This window comes from Leguminivora glycinivorella, unplaced genomic scaffold (assembly GCF_023078275.1).
Source record: "Leguminivora glycinivorella isolate SPB_JAAS2020 unplaced genomic scaffold, LegGlyc_1.1 Scaffold6, whole genome shotgun sequence".
NCBI lineage: Eukaryota > Metazoa > Arthropoda > Insecta > Lepidoptera > Tortricidae > Leguminivora > Leguminivora glycinivorella.
Genome location: NW_025952831.1, coordinates 1,332,458 through 1,357,550, shown reverse-complemented (window position 1 = coordinate 1,357,550; position 25,093 = coordinate 1,332,458). Strand labels below are relative to the sequence as shown.

General features: G+C 38.0%; 1 protein-coding gene across 1 annotated transcript in view; it reads right to left on the bottom strand.

Moving 5' to 3' along the window:
* The window catches only part of LOC125242077 (orexin receptor type 2-like), a 252,498-nt gene that overhangs the window by 44,291 nt on the left and 183,114 nt on the right, over positions 1-25,093 (bottom strand). Inside the window, exon 7 of the mRNA XM_048150779.1 lies at positions 9,454-9,575. Coding sequence (XP_048006736.1) covers positions 9,454-9,575 — 122 coding nt within the window. The remainder of the gene's footprint in view (positions 1-9,453; positions 9,576-25,093) is intronic.

Sequence of the window (25,093 nt, the reverse complement as noted above, 5' to 3'; positions counted from 1 at the left end):
CGCGGTTGAGAACGACCACTTTCGAACATTTCACATAGCATATCGTCACTACTTTAAAAAAATCTCGTATCTCACGCTGTTCCTCAAAGTTAAAACGCAGTAAGTCTATATGCATTCCATACATACTTAATACAATTTTCTTTTCATTGACAGACGAAGATAAAAGTTTTTTTTAAAGTAGTGACGATATACAGAATACAGACGCAGCGACGGACCATCGACGACAGAGTCCTATGAGGTAGGTACCTAATGTAGCAATCACACAGCGATGTATATACTGACTTTTGTTTTAATATTGTAGCTCCTCTTGACACCGATATATTTTTGAATCTGTCCTATATTTTGCCCGTGTGGTAACGGGTTAAGAATTTCACCACCCCCTTTTTTCCCGTAGTCGACTGTAGGATACCTATGGGTTATATTGTGGCGTAGGTGAGAGACTGGCAACCTATCACTGCAATGTCACAGTTTTTTTTTTAAGACGATACAGGAGGGGTCAATTCTCCATACAAACGCTCTCGCCTATTTCCTTCTTAGTTTTTGAAGATAGCAATGAATGAAGTGAAGCGACACAATTACCCCCCAGTCGAAATTTGCCCCGATGTACCTTATTTTACTTTAAAATCATATCAAACGTAACATCAATACTATAACTCAAACGTCAAAGTTACCCGATAATAGCTAACTGCTTCTCCATAAATTATCCAAATCTTAATTTCAGTTTATAGTGTCGTAAGATTACAGTGGAAACTGTATAAGTGGAATCGCAAGGGACCAGCTGTTTAGTTTCGCTTATCCAGGTTTTCCATTTATCCAGTTTTCCACTTAACCAGGTTCAAATAAAACATTTTCTCACTTACAGAGGCTCTCGCTTATAGAGGTTGTCAGTGATAGTAATGTCGCTTATAGAGGTCAAATAAATATGTATTAGGAAGCGCTGGTGGCCTAGCGGTAAGAGCGTGCGACTTTCGATCCTGAGGTCGCGGGTTCGAACCCCGGCTCGTACCAATGAGTTTTTCGGAACTTGAAATGAAATGTCATTTTATATTTATTTTGCCAGTCACTTTTCGGTGAAGGAAAACGTGAGGAAACCGGACTAATTCCAATAACGCCTAGTTACCCTTCGGGTTGGAAGGTCAGATGGCGGTCGCTTTCGTGAAACTAGTGTCTACGCCAAATCTTGGGATTAGTTGTCAAAGCGGACCAACAGGCTCCCATGAGCCGTGGCAAATGCCGGGATATGCAAGGAAGATGATGATGAGTGTCGTTATCTTAAAGTTCGACTCAAATATACCTACGCCTTACGGCTCAGCCACGACATTGGTCTAAGCGCGACAGCGGTGAGCGGCGGCCATACATTGGAGCGAGACACAGCGATGGGACTTTTCATTCGCACGTATGGCGCTCACCGCTGTCGCGCTTAGACCAATGTCGTGGCTGGGCCGTTAGGTTGTCGTATTTGCGTCGCTATTAATTGTGAAATTTGTGAACCTAACTGATTTCAGGTAGAAATCCTTTCACCCTGTCCGTTTTTTTAACGTTTGACAAGGGTAGTATTTATCTAATTAGTCCTTTCTCATTAAGGTTGATTTCCCAGCGTGTAGACCTTTGTCAGGGCACCTATGTCCCTTTCACCTATGCATGTAATCCATTATTTTATGCACGTAATTCCGAGCTATCACGACTAAAATTATATTACTCGTAGGTACAGTCAACCTATTGGAACACTATGCCACTCTACAACCATGTCAAAATGACAAGCAGTAAGAGATTTCTTACAATCTGATTTATAACGTCACTATGACATAGTTCTACAGTGGCCTAGGGTTCCAATGAGGAGGCACACTGACGTTTTATCCCGCCAGGTGGCGCCTGTGCAAGTGTCTAGGCATGTCACTATCATTCATATGTGTGAGAGAGAAAAAAACATATTATCTTCTCGCTCTCGTGTATGGACTAATAGGGTGGCGCCATCTGTCATAACCTTTGAGTGTCCCTCCTCATTGGAACACTATGCCACTCCACAACCATGTCAAAATGACAAACAGTAAGATAATTCTTACAATCTGATTTATAACGTCACTATGACATAGTTCTACAGGTCTAGGGTTCCAATTGGTTGACTGTACATACCTAACGTTACAATCACTTACGCTATATCGTTATCGTAGCTAGGAGATATAGAAAGGAAGGAGATTTAACACATCGGGTGATTTGTATTGAATACGCCTGTTGCAAGTTTTTGACACTTTTTTTTTATATAAATGGGCTTACTCTTGACCACAGACTAGCCAAAGGCAAAGACGTGGCCTACGATGGAGTGAGCTCGCCCAGAAGATGCCTGTTCACTCTTGATTTGAAGGTTGCCGGGTTATATGAGTAGGATGGACGCTCCTATTGGGCTATTGCGCAATACACGCGCATAATTTCCATGTGTGTGTGCTTGCGAACGACGAGCGAATCGTGTCATCACGCACCCTCACAACGACAATAGGGTAGTTTCCTATATTTAAAATAAAATATTTTATGCAGTGCACGAATTAAAGCACCACATAATTAGAAGAAAAATTTGGACAGTAGGTTTAAACATAATTTCTATTTAATAAGTCAGAGAAAGATATGAAGTAATTAAATTGATTGTGACGTCACTCCTAACTAGATTATAGTAATTCTATATTAGCAAATCGTTTTGACAGTTCTTAAAAAGAAGCTGATTTGACTAGTAGGAAACTAGCCTATCGTATGCTCAATGAGAACACCTGAGACGTCCCCGCGGCGGCTTGTCCGCTCTTCAGTATTATTTGCTCTGAGGATTTAATCCCACATATTACCAGTAACGTAGGTATTTTAAAACATCAAAAACTACACAAACATACCTACACTAACTATACAGACATGATAGGTAAAGTGATCTAAATTCGCGCCACTCGACACTGATTTCTCTCTCACATCTAAATTTATTATGCAGATTAGCGGCAGTAAAGGTTTGAGACCCGAACCCGACTTGAATTTCATTATTCTGGCTGTAACCAGTTCAATCGTTCACGCTCTGTAGTGGTATCTTAGTTAGTTTTATAAAGGGTGTCACAAGGTGAAACAGAATAATTTTAAGACGATACGGTAGAGGTCAATTCTCCATACAAACGCTCTCGACTATTTCCTCCCTGGTTTTTGAAGATAGAACAATGATTTTTTCCCCTCACTAGCTCGGAAACACGTGTTTTGTCCTTTAATACCAGCGGGTAAAAACGCATTTTATCCACTAGTGGGTAAAGTAATTTGACCTTGAATAAAGTCAAATTAACTGTTTTAAAATTGATAAAAGTAGGTGAATCTAGTAAGTAGTAGTATTTACCACCTGTGGAACTACTGGAAGCAGTGATAAACGCATTTTTTGCGTCGTAGTTTCCTCGCTATAGTGAGGGGAAAAGTTTTGTGTTACACTCGGGTGCAAATGTATTTTACTTCTCGTGTCGTTCGATTCCTCACTCGGCGTTAAAATACAACTTGGCCCCCTTGTATAACAAATAACTATTTCAACACAGATTGTTATTATTTTCGGACCGTTTTGATTTTTTTGATATTCTGCTTTTTAAAGAGTCTAGAGCCCAAAAACGGCCTTTTTCATTGTGGCGCAAAAAAAGGTGTGATACTCAAGATTGGTAACAATTAACCAAAATAGCTAAACGGTCCGACATAGATTATTTCATTGTTATTCACATTCTCAAATTTAGTTCTTATTGATTAAGTTTTAAAGGAGGAAAGAGTCGAGAGCGGAACCTCAATTTTAAAGATTTTTTTTTAAATATCTTTTGACTGAGTTGTTCTTAATGGACAATTTTTTTATATTTAACTAAAATTCCCAAGTTGAAAGGGGGGTTTCTTTCCATTTTAGCATTTTCGCTACCGTATCCTCTTAACAGCGTATTCCTGGCGGTCTAGCACTACTTGCGCTCTCGCTCGCGAGTCCATACTTGAAGTCGCGCTTGATGTATGGACTCGCGCGCGACAAACGCAAATTGTGCAAATTCCCACCGGCTTGCCTAATAGTAAGCAATTTGTTATACAAGGGGGCAAAGTTGTATTTTAACGCCGAGTATGGAATTGAAAAACGACCAAGTGAAAGGATTCTATAGTTGAACCACGAGCGAAGCGAGTGGTTCGAGAATAGAATCCTGAACTTGCGAGTTTTTTAACACACGAGAAGTAAAATACATTGGACCCGAGTGTAACACAAAACTTTTCCTCTCACTGTAGCGAGGAAACTACAACGCAAAAAATGTGTTTATCACTGCTTCCAGTAGTTCCACAGGTGGTAAATCATCTTTATTACTAGATTCACCTACTTTTATCAGTTTTAAAACAGTTAATTTGACTTTATTCAAGGTCAAATTACTTTACCCACTAGTGGATAAAATGCGTTTTTACTCGCTGGTATTAAAGGACAAAACACGTGTTTCCGAGCTAGTGAGGGGAAAAATTGATTACTGACTAGTAAAGTACCTAATGACTGTATAGGTAGGTTTCTTGTTGGTCAGTGTTGCCTAACAGAAATTTTCAGCAGCCGCCACTGGTAGGTGCTTATCTTATTTCAATTTCAGAGTTAATGCCTTTTTTGACTGCAATGATCCAATTATGGGAGAAAACCTAACTACCTTTATTGATAATAAGTAATACATTTTAAAAAGTATGTTCTAAGAGCCACTTTTATGGATCACATTTACTTTTTCAGTAAAAATCATCCATAAAAACTTTAAAAAAAAGTCGTACTTAGGTATACATATATACTTATAACATTTTTCCTTCTTATGACCTCAAAAATGCGTAGGTACCTAGTTAAAACGTTTGGGTTCCTTATGTTACAACGTGTGTATTAGCTAGTTACTAATACATAAAACACAGACAAACAATTATTTTTATTCTACTCATCAAAAAGTAATGGCACGATTACATGCGACAAATACTTTGATGTAGCCTAGCCTGTTTCATCTGGAGGACTTTATTACTCTCATTTTATTATGTCTGGGTCTAGAAAGGTAATCTGTGTGCGTAGCCGAATGTACAAAACGCTCACGATAACTCTTTCGTAGCTATCTATCTATATCGCTCTTGCGTACGTATTGGCGCGACAAAGCCAGACTGAGGACTGTCACGGGCGCTGTAATTACTTCCGCCATAAATGGGGTTGGCGGGACTCAGCGCTCTGCGAATATGGTGAAGAGGCTCAAACCATTGAGCACATTATACAGCGCTGCCCTCTGCATGCTTTCCCAGGCCCTCCGGAAGACCTGTTTAAATTAACACCTGACCAGGGGCAGCTCACTCCGTGATTCTATCGCCGCGCTACAAGTACATGCTGGCGGCCGCGAGTTCGCGGCCTAATCAGGGGTGGCGCGCGTTCTCACGGAACGCACGTTCGCACTTTCAATTGTTACTTACGTAGCGAGTTTTTTTCAAGGTTCGTATGCGATGTCCACGTGTGGAATGGCTAATAATGCTTAGTTAAATAGACATCGTGAATAAAATAGGACAATCTTACACTGATCTTATTGATTAAGTCCCACGGAAAAGTTCAATAAAGCTTGTGATGCAGAAGGCTTAAACAAAAATATATAAATACTGTATAACAACTGTATAAAAACAAAAATATATAAATATATAAGTACCTAGAAAGTACCCAAGACTTGGATATTATAGTATAACATTTTATCTGAGAATTAATTCGTTTTAATCCATAGGCAACCCTATCATTCGACGCTGCGCACGTGCGGCTCGTTTCTTTGTTAGAATTTTGTAGGCATTTAAAAAGACGGCATTTCGTGAACATCAAAGCAGTGGGCCTTCTGTACTTGTACTATTATATATTCTGTGACCTGACGCAATCTTGTGGCTTGGGACCCTGAATGTGGACTTATAATTCTAGCTAATACTAATAAATAAAGCCAGACTATATTTCTGCGGCGTTTCGGTGGCGTTTCGCGTCGCAGAAATACCATTCGACTACAGGGCCTGGCGAGACATCTTTTCTTCTGTTACAATGCCTGTATTTATCTAGGGCTTAATGTATTAGTATTCTTCACAATACTGTTTTAGGGTTCCTTAGGACCCTTAGAAACGGAAACCTAATAAGGTATTTATTAATCTTTTTGTGAATTACACAGTGCTATTTTTAAGTTAAAATACTATGTAATTTTGGCCCCGTGTGGTGACGGGTTAAGAATTTCACCACCCCCTTTCTTCCGGTGGGTGTCGTAGAAGGTGACTGTGGGATATGGGTTAAATAGTGACGTAGGCGAGAGGCTGGCAACCTGTCACTGCAATGTCACATTTTCGATTTCTTTCAACCCCTTTTTGCCAAGAGTGGCATTGAAACTTGAGTAGTTTCATGTGCTCAGCTTACCCCTTCATGAGATACAGGCGTGATAGTATGTATGTATGTATGTAATTTTAATCAAGAAACAAATATAGTCTAATCTAACTTGGTCTGCCTGTCTGTCTATCCGTATGTCTGTATGCCCGTATGTCCGTCTGTCCATCCGTTCGTCCGTACGTCCGTCCGTCTGTCTGCCTGTATATCTGACCCTTTAACATAATTAATTATGAGTAACTTCTCCATCAACGCGAAGAGAAGATAGTACCAGTTAAGTCGCAAAAAATGTATACACTCAAATGTATCAAAATAAATAGGATTTCCCGTTGACTTCAAACAGAAAAATTGGAGTTAAGTATACATAATTATATTTTACACGTACTGGCAAAAATGTAAAAAAAACTCTTTTTTTTTATTAACTAACCTAACCACAAAATTAAAATTTTGAAAAAACCCCCGACAGCAACATAGTGGACCGATTTTTATGAAACGTAGCTAAGAACACTCTCGACTAACTCAGTTTTCAAACAAAAAAAACGAAACTAAATCGGTTCATCCGTTCGGGAGCTACGATGCCACAGACAGACACACACACACACGCACAGACAGACAGACACGTCAAACTTATAACACCCCGTCGTTTTTGCGTCGGGGGTTAAAAAATAGGTTAGTACAGAATCGTGAGTGCGCAAGCCCGACTCACACTTAACTGGTTTATATAGGAAAAAGATTTCGCGATCCTATTGTTTCTTTCTCAGCCAATCGAACAAATAAAAGTAACGTCCTGTTTTATCTCACGATTATTCAATGGTACATTGTGTTAGAAGGAAATTACTTAAGTACTTACTTATTTACGGCGAGTATCTTCATTTGCAAGATTCCAAAAAAACCCTTAGTTAGGGATTCTAAAATCCTGAGCTTAGCGAGGGATTCAAGTGTGGTGGAAAAAAATGTATTACCATGTGACATTGGTCTCACAAATGGTCTCGTCGGAAGATCAGCGCTGACCTCCGGGTCAGCATTATGCTGAGACGGGACCTTTTCGCGATAAACTTATTAATCCCTTGTACGTTTGTAGTTTTAGTAATACTGTTTTTTTGCATATTGTGTAGTTTTAAGTTTATTACGAATAAATATTTTTGATTGATTGATTGATTGATTGACACATACCGCTTTTCACATAACCTATGAGGATTTTTTAAATTTTAATGTATTTCAACAAATAAAATATGACAAAAAAAAGGTCTGTCTTCCACTTTATGTCGCTTTGGCTCTAACAGTTATAATATGCCTACAATTGTAAACGAAATCATGAAAAATATAATAAAATAACAACATTTCTATCGTCAAAATTGATCTTGATTGAAATCGAACATTTTCTAATTTATTTTTTCGTTGCAGTGACAGGATCTACAGCATTCGCTCCTCTATTATACTTGAATAAAATCTTATCTTATAAACATCAACCATTTTTAGGGTTCCGTAGTCAACTAGGAACCCTTATAGTTTCGCCATGTCTGTCTGTCCGTCCGTCCGCGGATAATCTCAGTAACCGTTAGCACTAGAAAGCTGAAATTTGGTACCAATATGTATTTCAATCACGCCGACAAAGTGCAAAAATAAAAACTGAAAAAAAATGTTTTATTAGGGTACCCCCCTGCATGTAAAGTGGGGGGTGATATTTTTTTTCATTCCAACCCCAACGTGTGATATATTGTTAGATAGGTATTTAAAAATGAATAAGGGTTTACTAAGATGGTTTTTTAATAATATTAGTATTTTCGGAAATAATCGCTCCTAAAGGAAAAAAAAGTGCGTCCCCCCCCTCTAACTTTTGAACCGTATGTTTAAAAAATATGAAAAAATTACAAAAGTAGAACTTTATAAAGACTTTCTAGGAAAATTGTTTTGAACTTGATAAGTTCAGTAGTTTTTGAGAAAAATACGGAAAACTACGGAACCCTACACTGAGCGTGGCCCGACACGCTCTTGGCCGGTTTTTTTTCGAAGGTCTGTCAATTTGTGATCATGTAAAATTTGAAAAAAATTGTCACTTCAATTTCCACCCGTCTGTCCAGTCTGACATTTAGATATAATCATAAAATAACAACAGGATTTTTCTTATAAGTAATAAAATATTATATTTAGTAATAAAATATTGAAAAGATTTGGTCTTGCAATATGATCAGCACTTACTTCATCATTATCCTCCTTGCGTTATCACGGCATTCACGGGAGCCTAGGGTCCGCTTTAACAACTAATCCCAAGATTTGGCGTAGGCACTAGTTTTACGAAAGCGACTGCCATCAGACCTTCCAACCCGAAGTGTAAATTTTGTAGTAAGGTACAGCGGGACAAATCTCGACTGGGGTACATTTTGTAACTAATCCAATGTTTCCATTATTACACTATGATGTTGAGTTCTACATGTATCCACTGAACACGCCTACCATACATAACCGGTGGACACTCTATTTAATAATGCAAACATTTTAAAACATGGAAAAAATGGACCAGTTACAAATGTCCCCCAGTCGAGATTTGCCCCGCTGTACCTTACTACAAAATTTACACTTCGGGTTGGAAGGTCTGATGACAGTCGCTTTCGTAAAACTAGTGCCTAAAATATGAGGGTAAGGTATTTTGAGAATATGCTAATTGACATTATAAGATTCAGTCAATTGAACACCATGGCCTTTTGAAATTTCGGTAAATGGTTCAAAGGCTGATGTCAACGATCCGTGTTCACCGAAATTGTGTTTTATTTTCGTCGAAATACTAATTCCCTTTGATCTACTCATGTGTAAGGTCCCTTCGTTCGTCGAAACCGATTTCCATTACAGTCAAAGGTAAATTTGGCTTGTATTGTAAACTAGCGACCCAGGCTACGCACCTACGCGTAAAGTACAGTCAGTAGTAGCGAATGAAAAAATAACTGCACACAAATCCTACTAGACACCAAGTTTTTGTATAAAATTACTTTGCACTCTTGTGGATAAAACGCAATTTTGCTCTTTTCGAATAGCAAAGTAAGCCTTTACCAGTTGGTGTGGTGAAAATAGTTTTACTTAAGGTGACTTACCGCTCATAAAATTGTAAATGACGGGGTTGATAGCGGAGTTTACGTAGCACATAATATGCGACACCAGCGCCAGTGACGAAACGATGTCGTTGTTGTTCAGCTGATCGAGAACGCCAGTGTATCTGAAATAGAAAAAGAATTATCAAATAATCCAGTTGCAATATATACCTTTGATAGACTATAGCGTGGAAGAAAGAGAGGGAGACCTTTGCCACAGTACAATAAAGTACTATCACAGTATAAAACCAGTAATAATTCTTCTAACAAATTTTGCGCCGCGCGGTTTGTCCTTGAGTAGCGCTCGCACGCAGCGAAGTGCAGCGAGTACATGCGAAACCGGAGGATCACGGTCGCGTCAGTACACTCAGTACATACTCACGCGTGCGAGAGAGCCAAATACCGATTGCGTCGCCGCTGCCGGATATTAAATAAATAAATAAATAAATAAATATTGGGGACACCTTACACAGATCAACTTAGCCCCAAACTAAGCAAAGCTTGTACTATGGGTGCTAAGCGACGATAAACATACTTAAATAGATAAATACATACTTAATATACATAGAAAACATCCATGACCCAGGAACAAATATCTGTGCTCATCACACAAATAAATGCCCTTTACCGGGATTCGAACCCAGGACCGTGGCTTAGCAGGCAGGGTCACTACCGACTGAGCCAGACCGGTCGTCGAATTAACTACTGAGTCGTCATTATACTGTGGTACTATCGTACAGTATGGCCACTTTCTGTCTCCCACTAAATGAAAGTACCGCCCACCTTCTCTCGGTAACCTCACAGTCACTGACTGTCAAAGACGCGTCCAGGGCGTTTAGATAGGAAACTCCTATATAAAAAATAATGTATGGAAATCTCGTCACATACTCGTAGACGACCTAACAAAATAAATAATGCAATGTCAATGGCGGGGTTGTCTAATCTCACTCACACAAGCTTGGTACGTCACCTACATAAACTTATATTATAAATATAGTACTCCTCACCGATTTCGGTGACGGCGATCTCAGCAACTATGGATTACGCCTTTTATGGGCTCTAATATGACTGGTGTGCGTAGGAACGCGTTTGTTTCATATATTTGATCGGCATTGTCCGAGGTAATATATTAGGTTGTAATTAGGTACTAAGGCAACTAACATAGTGCTAGCATCTAGGTGTAAGTATTAACCTTGTATGGATTTTGTGGTCTGAAATAAATGTTTTTTTTTTTCTTTTTAATGCCCAGCATTGGAATTGGAATACAACAGCGTGCGTAGCCCAATGCACAAACGCTCACGAAACGCTCACGAAACTATATGCAAAACGCGATGAATTGAAAATAAGTTTCTATGCTAAACACACTTTACGGCTTCAAAATATTGAACTCATGAATACAAAACGTCCGAATAAATTTAAAATTGGGAATATGACTGCCATGTGTAACGCCGTGGCTTCCGTGGGCGACGGTCGCGCGATGATCGCGCGACGGCGATGCGACGCATACGAAATCAAACCTTATCGATATGGAAGAATGAGACGCGACGGCGTAAGAGTCTCCCCAAACTTATCGACGCGGAACATTCGCCGACCTAAAATCGCTCGTTAGTATGAACATGTGATTGGCTTACTCTCCGTATAGATAAATAAAGTCTAAGAAAAAAACGTATCTCAGGACCATACAGAATAACCTAACCTAACCACAAAATTAAAACATTTTTATATTAAAGGAAAAAATGGAAAAATTTACGCTTCCGGCGGGACTTGAACCCGCACCATGACAAGATGACAAGATGTAATAGTCTGTCGGTAGATGGCGCTAGACGTCACCCCAAGACGTGTGTACAAAAGGAAAGGCATGGAAAGATTTGCGAAGTCCGGCGTGGCTTCCGTAGCTCAATTGGTAAGAGCATTGCACGGATTGCAAAAATGGTGCGGGTTCAAGTCCCGCCGGAAGCGTAAATTTTTCCATTTTTTCCTTTAATATAAAAATGTTTAGAATCGTTAGCAGACGTTTCTGCTTAATAAAAATTAATTCACAAAATTAAAATTTTGAAAAAACCCCCGACTGCGACATAGCGGACCGATTTTCATGAAACATAGCTAAGAACACTCCCGACTAACTCAGCTTTCAAACAAAAAAAACTAAATCGAAATCGGTTCATCCGTTCGGGAGCTATGATGCCACAGACAGACACACGCACAGACAAACAGACAGACAGACAGACAGACAGACAGACAGACAGACAGACAGACAGACGGACGGACAGACAGACAGACAGACAGACAGACAGACAGACAGACAGACACGTCAAACTTATAACACCCCTTCGTTTTTGCGTCGGGGGTTAAAAAGGTACGTAAGACCGTTTTCACATTATCCGATCCGATATCGGATGTCGGAAGGATTTCAATAGAAAAAATCCAAGATGGCGCCTGTAATGTTTGGGATATCGGCCCGACATCCGATATCGGATCGGATAATGTGAAAACGCACTAACGGTGGCCTAGATGGCGTTACACCTTTGGGGAACGCTCGGCTAGACGGCGCTAATATTAATATTTGACATTTTAACACATATCAAGCTAAGAATATGGGCCAAATTGTCAAAACTGAGGTTCAAAAATATAAGCTTGTGTCGAGAGATGGCAGTCTATGCACTGTAATTACACATTTTACTTCGACAGTAACTCTCTATTATTCGATCCTCTTTGCTTCAATCTATTTTTAACCCCCGACGCAAAAACGACGGGGTGTTATAAGTTTGACGTGTCTGTCTGTGTGTGTGTCTGTCTGTCTGTTTGTCTGTCTGTCTGTGTGTGTGTCTGTCTGTGGCATCGTAGCTCCCGAACGGATGAACCGATTTCGATCCAGTTTCTTTTGTTTGAAAGCTGAGTTAGTTAGGAGTGTTTTTAGCCATGTTTTATGAAAATCGGTCCACTATGTCGCGGTCGGGGGTTTTTTCAAAATTTTAATTTTGTGGTTATAGTTATCAAGAAACAATCAAAGTAAAAATATACCTATACAAAAGACACTGAACATAACCTACTTACAAAATAAAACTTAAAATAATAAACTAAAACTACGTAAAAATAAAACTTAAAATAATAAATCTTGCCCGCGTGGCAAGGTACCCATCACGTATTAAATTATCAAGTATTTTTATTAAATTTAGTACTGCTATCGACTATTCGAAGTAGGTTGAAATTGATTCGCAAGTTATAACATCGTTGTGAAGAAGCGAGTGAAGCGCATCGAAGTTTTAAATTTAGCTCTGAACAAAGTTGTCAGTTCGAAGTTTTCAATGACTTTTGCTGGTTCTTTATAATCTTATGACTAAGTTATTTTACATAAGGATCGAAGTTGGTTAAGAGAATAAACTGATTCTAGTGTAATTGAATGAGCATAGGCAAAGATCTTAGTTTCAATTTAGCTTCATAAATGTTTGTTAACCACGGCTCGTAGCGATCAGTTTTCGGAACTTATGTGCGAAATGTCATTTGATATTTGCCTGTCGCTTTTCGGTGAAGGAAAAAATCGTGAGGAAACCGGACTAATTCCAATAAGGCCTAGTTACCTTTCGGGTTGAAAGGGCAGATGACAGTCGCTTTCGTTAAACTAGTGCCTACGCCAAATCTTGGGATTAGTTGTCAAAGCGGACCCCAGGCTCCTATGAGACGTTATGCCGGGATAACGCAAGAAAGAAGAGATTTGTTTATTTTAAACTCTTTCATATTTTTATTCATACCTGTATGTATATTTTGTATGTACTCAGTATTTAGGTCACCATTTTTAACCAATTCGCGCGAATCTCTTTTAGCTGGTTTGGTGATTTAAATAAAATAGATTGTTAAGAGTGCCACTAAAACTTAAGCAGTTTCATGTGCTCTATCTACCCCTGTTGGGAATACAGGCGTGAGTTTATGTAGTTATGTGCTATGTTGGACAGGAGTATGTTGGATTATACTCGTACAGATATTTAAAGTCGAACACACACAGGTCGAACGCGATTAATTAACATTATTTTACCTTGTTTCAACGTTTACAAATACCTATGTGTACAGTCAACCAATTGGAACCCTAGGCCACTCTACAACCAAGCAGTAAGAGATTTCTTACAATCTGATTTATAACGTCAGTTCCAATTGGTTGACTGTACAAAGCGCGAGAACTTAGTGTTTGTAAACCCGACCGTTATATTATGTATGGAGCATGTAACGTAGCCTTAACATGTTGCGTGTATTATTTTAGGAACTAGTCAACAGATTAAAATGAAGCGAAAGCTTGTACCTATCAGCGCTTAGCCAACGTCATAATCGCTTACGCTTCGTGAGCGTACCGTAGCCATCTCTCCCTATCGCTCTTCCGAAGCGGCGCGACAGAGCCAGACTGCGTTTTAATCGCCCCGTAGCGTCGATTGTCATCGTCTAAGCCGGCAGCTGTTACTTATTCATGTGAAGTCAATGCGAGAAATCTTGAGAATCAAATAACCGTACAATCAAGGAAGTTTACTCACCACCCTTTTGTTGAAATAGTATTACGCACTTGCAATGTAAAGTAGTGATACGCAAACGGAGCTCAAGACGCGTACCCACTTGAGGCAGCCTCGCGTCAAGCGGTTAATTGCCTCACTTCAAGGCTCCGCAACTGGATACGCTGCCTCTACCTGAGCACGCCACGACACGAGGCAAAAACGACGAGGTGTTGTAAGTTTGACGTGTCTGTCTGTCTGTAGCATATCCGTAGCTTTCGAACGGATGAACCGATTTAGAATTATTTTTTGTTTGAAAGGTGAATTAGTCTGAAATTCGGTCCACTATTTCGTGGGCTTTTCAAAATTTAAATTTTGTATCGTAGTAATGTCTCTTTTTTTCCAAGCTCACGCCTGTATTTTGATGGAGACGGTCGTGTCAACTCGGATCGCAATGGACTGATAAAATTAAACGAGTGTTCTCTGGGATCCGTTAAATAAAAATATTACGATAAGATACAGCGGGGCAAATCTCAACTGGGGGGCAATTGTAACTGATCCATTTTTTTCATTATTACACTATGATGTTGAGTTCTACATGTATCCACTGAACACGCCTACCATAAATAACCGGTGAACAATTTATTTAATAATGCAAACATGGTAAAACATGGAAAAAATAGACCAGTTACATTTGCCCCCCAGTCGAGATTGGCCCCGCTGTACCTTAAGCTTTTTATTATATTGATTTAAACTAACAGGATCTTCACTCATATTATTAAATTAAAACGGGACTTAATTGCGTAAAGTTTACGTTTATATTTAACCCGACGTTTCGGATATGACATTACGTCCGTGCTCACGGATAGACTAGCTGGGAGTTGTATCAACATCTTCTAGCTGTACGAGTTTTTCGAACTACCCGCACTTGATTGTCATTAGTCACTTTTACGCTACGTAAGTTTTATGCGATTAAGCTTTTTGTTGACTTATTTATTGTAATTGTATGATGTGTAAAAATAATGTATTTTTACCAATAAAGAATCTGAATCGGTTGCTTCCTATTCTCTTTAATTCTCTTTAATTATGGTAATTTCTATTAAAGCAGCTGCTACTTGGCTCTTAACTGCACACGTTGCTCCATACGTGTCTCGAGCCTTTGCCTCAGAGCGAGCAACCTCAGATTGAGGCTGTATGCTTCAAATCGAGGCTGCTCAAAGCCGCCTCAAGTGGATACGCTGCTTAAAAGCGATGAGTTGGTTCACTTGGTTCCCCTGAACTAGCGGAAACGGCTTGTTTACAACATAAACACTATTCGTAGATCAATGAATATCGTGGAAACAGTGTTATGGTAATGAAGAGACGGATGCGATATTTACGTACAAACTTAGCGAGGTAGTGACAAAGCTCGAATGACATTGAATTTTGATGTTCATGCAAGTTAGTAGGTACTTCTATTTTAAGAAGCAGGCTCCAGGGTGTACGTAATTCGCGCACATTGTTTATTTGTACAATCAAGGCACACCTCGGACACTAGCGATCAAATATTTAAAAAAAATGAAAATGAAATATTTATTTTTCAAGTAGGCATATTACAATGCGTATATGAACGTCAAATAAAGCTAGCTAGGATATGAAAGAGGCGCGTTCCTAGCACACAGTATGAGCTCGTGTAGGTTTTGATTTTTTTAAATTGGTTTTGATTGAGGAAACCTTTGGGTTGGAAGGTCAGATGGCAGTCGCTGTCGTAAAATTAGTGCCTACGCCAAATCTTGGGATTAGTTGTCACAGCGAACCCCACGCTCCCATGATTATTATTACTAATATTATTGCCTTGGGAAATCAATAGTCATTTTAGAAAAATCTTGTAGATTTGTGCGTCCAAAAAAAGGCTTAGCCATTATAGTCAGTCACAATCATAATGAAATCCTTATCACTTACGTTATCAGTATAACCTCATAGCGGGGAGCTTTTATGTCATATTGGCTATTCCTATTCCAAAACTATAGAGACGGCACTCCTCTTCCATTTACCTACGTCTGACCTATATTCTGTATCTTTAGGTTTTTAAGCCAATTGAAACAAAATGTGAATGTGCACAGGGAAACGTCCCACTTTGTCGATAGCTGTAAAGCCACTTTGTCAGTTTATTCATATAAAGATACAAGTAAATCTCGCCTTAATGGTAACTGAAAAGTAGGACGTTTTACTAAACACAATCACAAATGTGCCCTCAAAAGACTCTTTATGCCAGTTCAAAGTAACATTACACGAATAATAGACCAAATTTTCATGAAACATGGCTAAGAACACTCCCGACTTACTCAGCTTTCAGACAAAAAAAAAACTAAATCCAAATCGGTTCATCCGTTCGGGAGCTACGATGCCACAGACAGACACACACAGACAGACAGACAGACAAACAGACAGACAGATAGACAAACAGACAGACAGACAGACAGACACGTCAAACTTATAACACCCGTAATTTTTGCGTCGGGGGTTAATTAAAAACAGGTCGCTCAGTGACAGATCCGCTTGGCATTTGTATTTGGTTAATTAACCGACAAATAAAATTATGTAACTGCCCGAAAATGTCCAAATTATGACAAAATTAAGGACCTTTTTTGTGTTGACGTTCTTTTGTATGTCTTAAGATAGGCACAGAGTATATGGTTATTACCAATACCTAGACTAGAGTTCAAATAATGCATATTCATATTCATATACATTTCAGGGGTACGGTTTTTTGTATGGGCTTTGTCTGTCCTGTTATTATATCTTCCTTGGTGATTTTGCGTATTTTTAGATTAGATTTAGATTTCATTTATTCACAAGAATATATGGTAGGTACATAAGATGTTACAAATGAAGATACAGAGCCTTAATACATTCGGCCGTTATTAGGCATGTGAAAATTGGTGTAGGCATAGCCTGCTTATTGTAGTGCATGCGTATAATAATACTATTGATACTTATAATTATTATGTCATTCAATCATATTTATTAAATAGCAGTTTCCTTGTCCTAGTATTACCTACATTCTTCATTACTTACTAACTTAAATACAATTACATTAACAAAGTATCGCTGAAAAAAGTATCTACTCGTATTCTGTAATATGTAATTACAATAATTTGCATGCAATAATGTTTCCAACCTCCTACCTCAAAAAAAAAATACAACAAAACAACAATAATACAAAACTCGAACGTTCTGACACATCCATTATTGTACCGAAATGACTCGTTCTGCGAATACGCCTTAAATGATAGATTATGTCACAAGGGAGCAAAATTATAGATTTACAGCGAGGGCGTGGATTGAATTTTTAAGGACGAAAAAGATTCTATAATTGATTCTGAGCGTAGTGAGGTATTCAAGTGTTAACCTCCAAGGCGAAAATATTTTGCGTGAAATCAGAGATTATGGATATAGTAGATATGTCCACCCCATACAAAAAAATGCGACCGCCTAAAAGCACGACAAATGTAGATGGCGTTACTACAAATTTCTTGTTGCCTTGAGATCACTGTTAGATGGCGTTAAGTGTCACTTTTGAGACATAAATCTTTAAAAGAATATAATGAATTTTAGGACTCGTAACGCCATGCATGTACTAGATTGAAAGTTAGTTAATATTTCGCCACCCTTTCTATCGCTTAAATAGCTCAGTTATAGTAGCGTAAGACGATGGACGCGGCCCTGACGTCGTGGGTTCGATCCTCGGTAGTGAAAATCTTTTTTTTTTCTTTTTTTTTAATATTTTATACCCTTTTCAACCATCTCCTTTTAAATAGTGATTTTTTTAAATATTAGATTCACAACCCATTTCATTGAAATTTTGTTAGACACATGTAATGCAATAAGTTTAAAAATTAGTTAGTTTATATATGTAGTTTGTGGTGAAATACTGCTTTTCACATGACCTTTGAGAAAATTATAATAGTAATACGCACACAATCGATTTGAATATAATGAGCGCCTTTAATAGACCAAAAATTGTAATCGAATAAATTATCTGCAAAAGGTACAGGGGGGCAATTTAAACTGGAGGTCAATGTCAACCTATTGATTTTTTACATGTTTCTTAATTTTTGCAATATTAAATAGAGTTTCTACTGGTCATATATGAGATATGACTCGCGTGATCAGTGGATACAGTTATATATTATGTAACTTAAGTTAATAGTGTAAAACATGGAAAAAAATCGATCTGTTGAAATGGTCCCCCTGTCGAAACACCTGTACATTTATATTTTACACTGGCAACAAAGTTCTTAAACTGAAAAGCGCTACTTTGATCCATCAGAACAGGGAAGAAAAGTCCCATTTCCAATGGGTGATGTGAACGTCATATTGAATAGACATGGGCCCCTGAGATTAACAGTTCGGCGAACCAAAATAGCCCAGTATTAATAAAGTTTATCTAACGTAATATGTTGTGTGAATGTCAATAACCGTGAATTGGAAATAATCGTACTGTTGGCACAGCCATGTCAACATAAAGTGTGTGTTGAATGATTAGTGTCGAGGTGGCAAAAATGTGACTCAACTCCGCATCGAAACGGAGTCTGGCTCTGTCGCGCCACTACAGAAGACCAATAGGGGGAGCTAGCTACGGCTTTCTTTCTTTTCTTTCATTTATTCATAAATAATAATTTACACGTCACATCATCATATTACAATTTGCATTTCTATTATAGTACGTATGGGTAAAAATAATAATAGTAGGTACTTAATACAGTATTAAATAGTATTAACCATAGTTTTATAATTTGCTATTTATATTACAAACTGTAGGTATTTTACATGCATGTTTTTTTTTAGTTAAATTCCGAGTATGAATGTTCCGTCTATCCGTTGTAATAGGTTAGTAGGTTCAGCTATTATTTACTTTTTTACTTGCCTAAGTAATCGTGCAAAGCATAGTACGCTTCGGAGATTAAGAGGGATTTTAATTTTGACACGAACAAGCTGTTACTTTTAGCGGTCTTGATGTCCTCAGGCACTTTATTATATATTTTAGGACCGATATAGTTGAGGCACTTTTTAGCCTTAGCCAATCGGGTTCGAGGCGCACGGAGCTCCTGACCGCGTCTGAGGGGATACTTGGGTTCAACAGCGTCCGCCTGGAACTGTTCCAAGTTACATCTTACCTGTTTGGCTACCTCCAGAATATAGAGGGAAGGTAGGGTTAGGATTTTGTAATCTATGAACAGCTCCTTGGCCGGATGATCCCATTTGACCCCGGCTACTACACGGATTGCACGCTTCTGTAACCGAAAGACCCTTTCACGGTCAGCGGCGTCCCCACATAGATCCACACCGTAAGCAAGTATGGAATCGTTAGCGATTTTGACGTTAACTTGGTACCCTGATGTCAAATTTACAATAGTAAATCGCAGTGTATTGCTAAATTAAACATTATGACGTGTCAAATCTATTTTAAGCAAAAGAATGATTTATCCATACTAATATTATAAATGGAAAAGTGTGTGAGTCTATTTTTTTTGTCCGTCTTTCACGGCAAAACGGAGCGACGAATTGACGTGATTTTTTAGATGGAGATATTTGAAGGGATGGAGAGTGACATAGGCTACTTTTTGTCTCTTTTTAATGCGAGCGAAGCCGCGGGCAAAAGCTAGTATTGGTATAATTTTAAACACACAGTCACAGTGCACAATGGTAGGCACGTGAAACGTGACACGGACCTATTAACTATAAAGACCAAAGTCATTACTTAAACAAAAAACAATATAAGGGTATCTAGTCTAAAGGCGACGGCTGAAAGCCGAGCTCCTCGTATGACTGAAAGCCTGAAGCGTCTAAGAGGTAAATAATAATAATAAATGAATAAATAATAATAAATATTAAAGTACGTTCTTACACAGATTAACCGAGTTCCACGGTAAGCTCAAGAAGGCTTGTGTTGCGGGTATTCAGACAACGATATATACCGGGTGCCCGGTAATTAATGGACAACCTTTTAACCACCAAGAGGGCACCTTATACTGGTCCAGAAAATCGACTTTTAGGTTTAGTAAAAGTCGCCTGGTTTTCGAGATTTTCACACTTTTTTAAATTTTAGGTAGTATTAAAATTTTAAAAATTGTGAAAATCTCGAAAACCGGGCGACTTTTACTAAACCTTAATGTCGATTTTTTGGACCAGTATAAGGTGCCCTCTTGGTGGTTAAAAGGGGTCCATATTGGCTCATATAAAATTATTTGTTATAAAATTATTGTTTATACCGATTTGTGCTCCAAATGATCATTTCTCATAATTTTACTTATCATAATTTTGTTTCATTATTATCAATAGTACTACTATCACTGTTCATAATAATCATTTAGTCGAAAATTTCTTCTTCGTCTTCTATACAAATATTTAATAACATTCATAATTTTGTGTTTAAGAAAATCATTCATCATAAAATTATTTAAAAAGTTTTGGGGAAGTTCTATGAAAAACTTGTGCCATTTATAGAAGCGCGCTTGAAGCTTTTACAGTGACACATACAATTTACCTACATTAAAAATTCGTTTCTGGTTCGCTCACGGTCAACCTAACACGCTCCTCCTCGCTACGCTCGTCGTCGCACCTAACTGGACTGTCACATGTGATGTCTGTTCAGAGTGCGTAGCCGAATGGCACAAACGCTCACGAAACGAAGCGCTATTAGATATTTATCCCTATCGCTCTTGCGTATTGGCGCGACAGAGCCGGACTACGTTTCGTTTTCGTTTGGCGTCGGAGAAATGCCATTCGGCTACGGGGCCTGGTAACAATAATATAACGATAAATTATATTACTCGCGATCGTTATGATCAATAAGTATATAAACATAAACATTAGTATAAAACGTATTTATGATGAATGACATTATGAACATAAGTCATTCGAAGTTACGATAGTTATTAACATAAAATTGTTATAAATAATGATCATTATAATGTAAAATTGTATGAGAAACATTTTCGGACTACCAATAATCTATATAACAATTTTATATGAACTTTGGCGCACCCGGTTAAAAGGCCTGTCGCCTGGTTTTCAAGTTTTTCACACTTCTTAAAATTTTAACACTACCTAAAATTTTAAAAAGTGTGAAAATCTCGAAAACCAGGCGACTTTTACTGAACCTTAATGTCGGTTTTCTGGACCAGTATAAGGTGCCCTCTTGGTGGATAAAAGGTTGTCCATTAATTACCGGGCACCCTGTATATATATATATATATATACAAAATAGATAAACCAAATATTCCTGATGATTCGTGGTTATCCAGCTAAAATAATGGTTATTTTCCGATGAAAATATTGAAAAGTTGTGGTGAGAGTCACTTAAATGACGCCAAAGTAGATGACTGGCGCCACTGTCTCTCAGGTGTTTTGGGAATCAAATACTACGCTCAACAACAAACTAAAAATTAACAGCGGTGTCCAGATCTGAAGTTCGACTAGCCATAGGTACTAAATATTATAAATGGGACAGTGTGACTGTTTATTTGTCCGTCTTTCACGGCAAAACGGAGAAACGAATTGACGTGATTTTTTATGCGGAGGTAGTTATACAAATAATACAAATAATTTATTAATAAAAACATAATTGTACAGTGATTGTTCTTAAAGGCTAAGAATTGTTATACATATAAGAGATGTTTTATACAAATGCCTGAGCTAGGATAGTTCCTGTGTTTCAGGCAGAGGAAGGACTAAATTAGTGATTTATTTTTAATTATTCACTAAAATAAAACTTATAAGAAAATAAACACAAGACTTATTTTCGTTGGTTCCGATCTATTACATTACATATATATTCATTGTATATTCAATAGGTAATTATTTTACGACCATAAGTAACTTTTCTGTATCATCGTACGTCATATTTTGCAGGCCTCGTCGTAGAGCACTTTTACAACAAACATAGCTAAGTAGATATAAGTCTAATTTTGCATTTAACCTGTTGTATAGAAATGGCCCCAGAAAGACGAAAAATCTAGATGAGAAAACGTGTTTTCTATGTACGGTTTGAATACAAACGATATCTTTCCGCCTTTTGTTATTATAATCTGTGTTGAAGGATATTCGGCCATGCTGCTTTAATGTTGCGCTTAAAATAAACAATTGACGAACAGTTAGTACTTGACATGATTGATAAAGAAGATCTGTAGGGTATAAAAAAGGTCGGGAAGTAGCTACTTTTAGCACCGCTCGCTGGGCTCTTTCTAAGTTTAATAGAGTGGTTTTGGCTGTAGTTGGAGGGATAAAGAGTGACATAGGCTACTTTTTGTCTCTTTCTGACCCCCCGTTTCCCTTAAATGAGGGTTCGAACTTTGTATAGAGCATCCTGCCATTTTCGAATTTAACCCGAGCGAAGCCGCGGGCAAAAACTAGTTTACCGGAGCACTAATTAGCTAAAAAACCTTTTCTCAAACATGCAATGAAATATTGTCTTTACGTTCCTTAAAATGGGCTGGGAAGTGTCGCTTTTTGGGCGCAACAACTCGAGAGGACTGTAAAGGGATTTCACATTATTTTTTAGGCCTAGGCCTGCAAAGTAACTTGTACTGTCATGTCACTTTTTTTTAAATTTTTGTGTGACCTGGATACTTGTCACACTTGACGTTTGAGTGTATTTGTATTTTGTCACTTAATAAATAAAATATTGTCCTTTAGAGCATTTTTTTTTATTTCATTGTATGTTTGAGAAAAGCACTATACATGCCTCGGCGTGAAAACGGATTCCCGGCCTCGTATCCCTATCCAGCCTCGCTCGCACGCTCGCTCGGCCGTATATACCCACTTGGCCGGAAATTCTCATTTTCCCGGCCTCTGATGTAATGTACTATTGTTCTAACAATACATTTCCAATCTATGGATTAACCGCAAAAAACCTTCATTGTAACCCGGATGTTACAAACATGCCAAAAGGAATGTAACAATACATATTCGCAACATATGAAATTACTCATTCTTATTGTTTGGACAGACCCAAAAATGTTGCGTAGGACGCGGTTACTAATATAAAAACATTTTTGGAGCACGGATGTTGAAGAAGTAAGATGAATAAAAAAAGGGAGCAGTATTATGGTTGGTAGATTTTTTATAAGTACTTTGTCGTTGTACTAAATGTACTTATCTCTATTCTAGGAAGCTAAGACTAAACTTAAAAGCTAGCTAATGTCTAAAATAGGCCCTTGAGGCATTGTACCAAGGATACTAGCGACATTTTCTCGCTGTATCGCAATGCTGATACGTTGTGCGAGGAAGTCGCCAGCTCTTCGGTCACCAGTTACCTCAACCAGACGCTTCGCGATTTCTGTTAACAACTTGTTCGCGCTAGGACCCCATAACCTAGAGTTTCTACGCCAAAAGGTACAAAAAGGTATTCTTTGCCAAGACTAATTCTAGACTCTCTATTCTTGACAATTTTATAATTTAGAAAAGAAAGTGATTACACTTCTGCTATTACTAATAATGTAAGGACTTCTCTTTGTCGTACGATTTCGTAAGAGATAATAAATCCATTACAAAATGTCTTTTATAAAACCTACAGATTAGCATTTTACGCAGGGTACTGTATTTTCATTACACGATTCAGTCCCGTTTGGCTCAATAAAAATATACACTTTTATCAACAAAAAAACTTTTGAGATACCGTTGCAAAAATAGCAATTTTTAATACTTAAAATATTTATTAAATGTGTCAAGAACAAGCCCAATTAAACCCATTATTTGTTCAAAATTTCTCGAAATTAAAATTCATTATTTACCATTTCCATTATTTTGTCGTATTACGCACATTTCTGATGTAATTTCTAACAAATAATAACCTGTTTCCCGATTCTTATTTCATAACAGCCCTTAGCGAAGAGTACAATTCACTCTCCGGGCAAACGATACCATAGATTCAATATAAGAAGATCACCCCATACATTAAAATGCGACCGCCTAGATGCCACCACACATAGATGGCGCCACAAAAAAATGGTCTTGTAACTTTCGATTATGCCTGTAGATGGCGTTAAGTGCCACTTTTGACATAGATTTATGGCTCGGAAGTAACTCTTAACGACAATAATCTACAAATAATCGATGGCAACAAGGCATTTTTTTGTGGCGCCATCTACGTGTGGAGTAGTGTATGCGCAGTCTTAGTCAGTCGCATTTTAATGTATGGGATGGTATGATCAAGAGCCCAGGGCCGCCAGACCTTCCTTAAATTCTCAAGGATGAAACTTTGGGATAATGTAGAGTTTGTATCGACGTTTAACGTCTGCATATTTTCTAGTTCGGCCCATCGGCCATTTTTTTGCTATCAAGTGCTGAAGGTGAAAAAAAAAGTGATAACTTTCCTTAAATTCTCAAGGCTGATTTTTATGTATGTGTTAGAGCACGTTGTTAGAAGTTAGTTATCATCAATGCCAGACCGTTTCCGCCGGCCGTAACTTTTGCCAGACGCGACAAAGTTGACAAAAAACGACTCTAACTTTCCTCATTTTCTCAAGCCTGATTTTGATATATAATACACAGGGAACTATAACTAGACCGTTTGTAAGCAGCCAGACCAATTTTTTTGCTTTTTTTGATTCTCGTCCTCTAAAAGGGTAAAAAAGTTGATGAAAGTTTGTATGTGGATTACGTGTATTTTAGAGTTAGGAACTTGAAACTCGGTGAAAAGATAATAAATCTAAATAGAAGAAAAGTAATTTCAGCGTTTTCTGTCATTGCATTTATAAAGTGTACAAGAGACAAAATTAAACTGGTTAATCATACAGGCTTTCATTCCCTTTTTAGGGTTCCGTAGTCAACTAGGAACCCTTATAGTTTCGCCATGTCTGTCTGTCCGTCCGTCCGTCCGTCCGTCCGTCCGTCCGCGGATAATCTCAGTAACTGTTAGCACTAGAAAGCTGAAATTTGGTACCAATATGTATATCAATCACGCCAACAAAGTGCAAAAATAAAAAATAAAAAAAAATGTTTTATTAGGGTACTCCCCCTACATGTAAAGGGGGGGCTGAATTTTTTTTTCATTCCAACCCTAACGTATGATATATTGTTGGATAGGTATTTAAAAATGAATGAGGGTTTGTTAAGATTGTTTTTTGATATTATTTATATTTTCGGAAATAATCGCTCCTAAAGGAAAAAAAGTGCGTCCCCCCCCT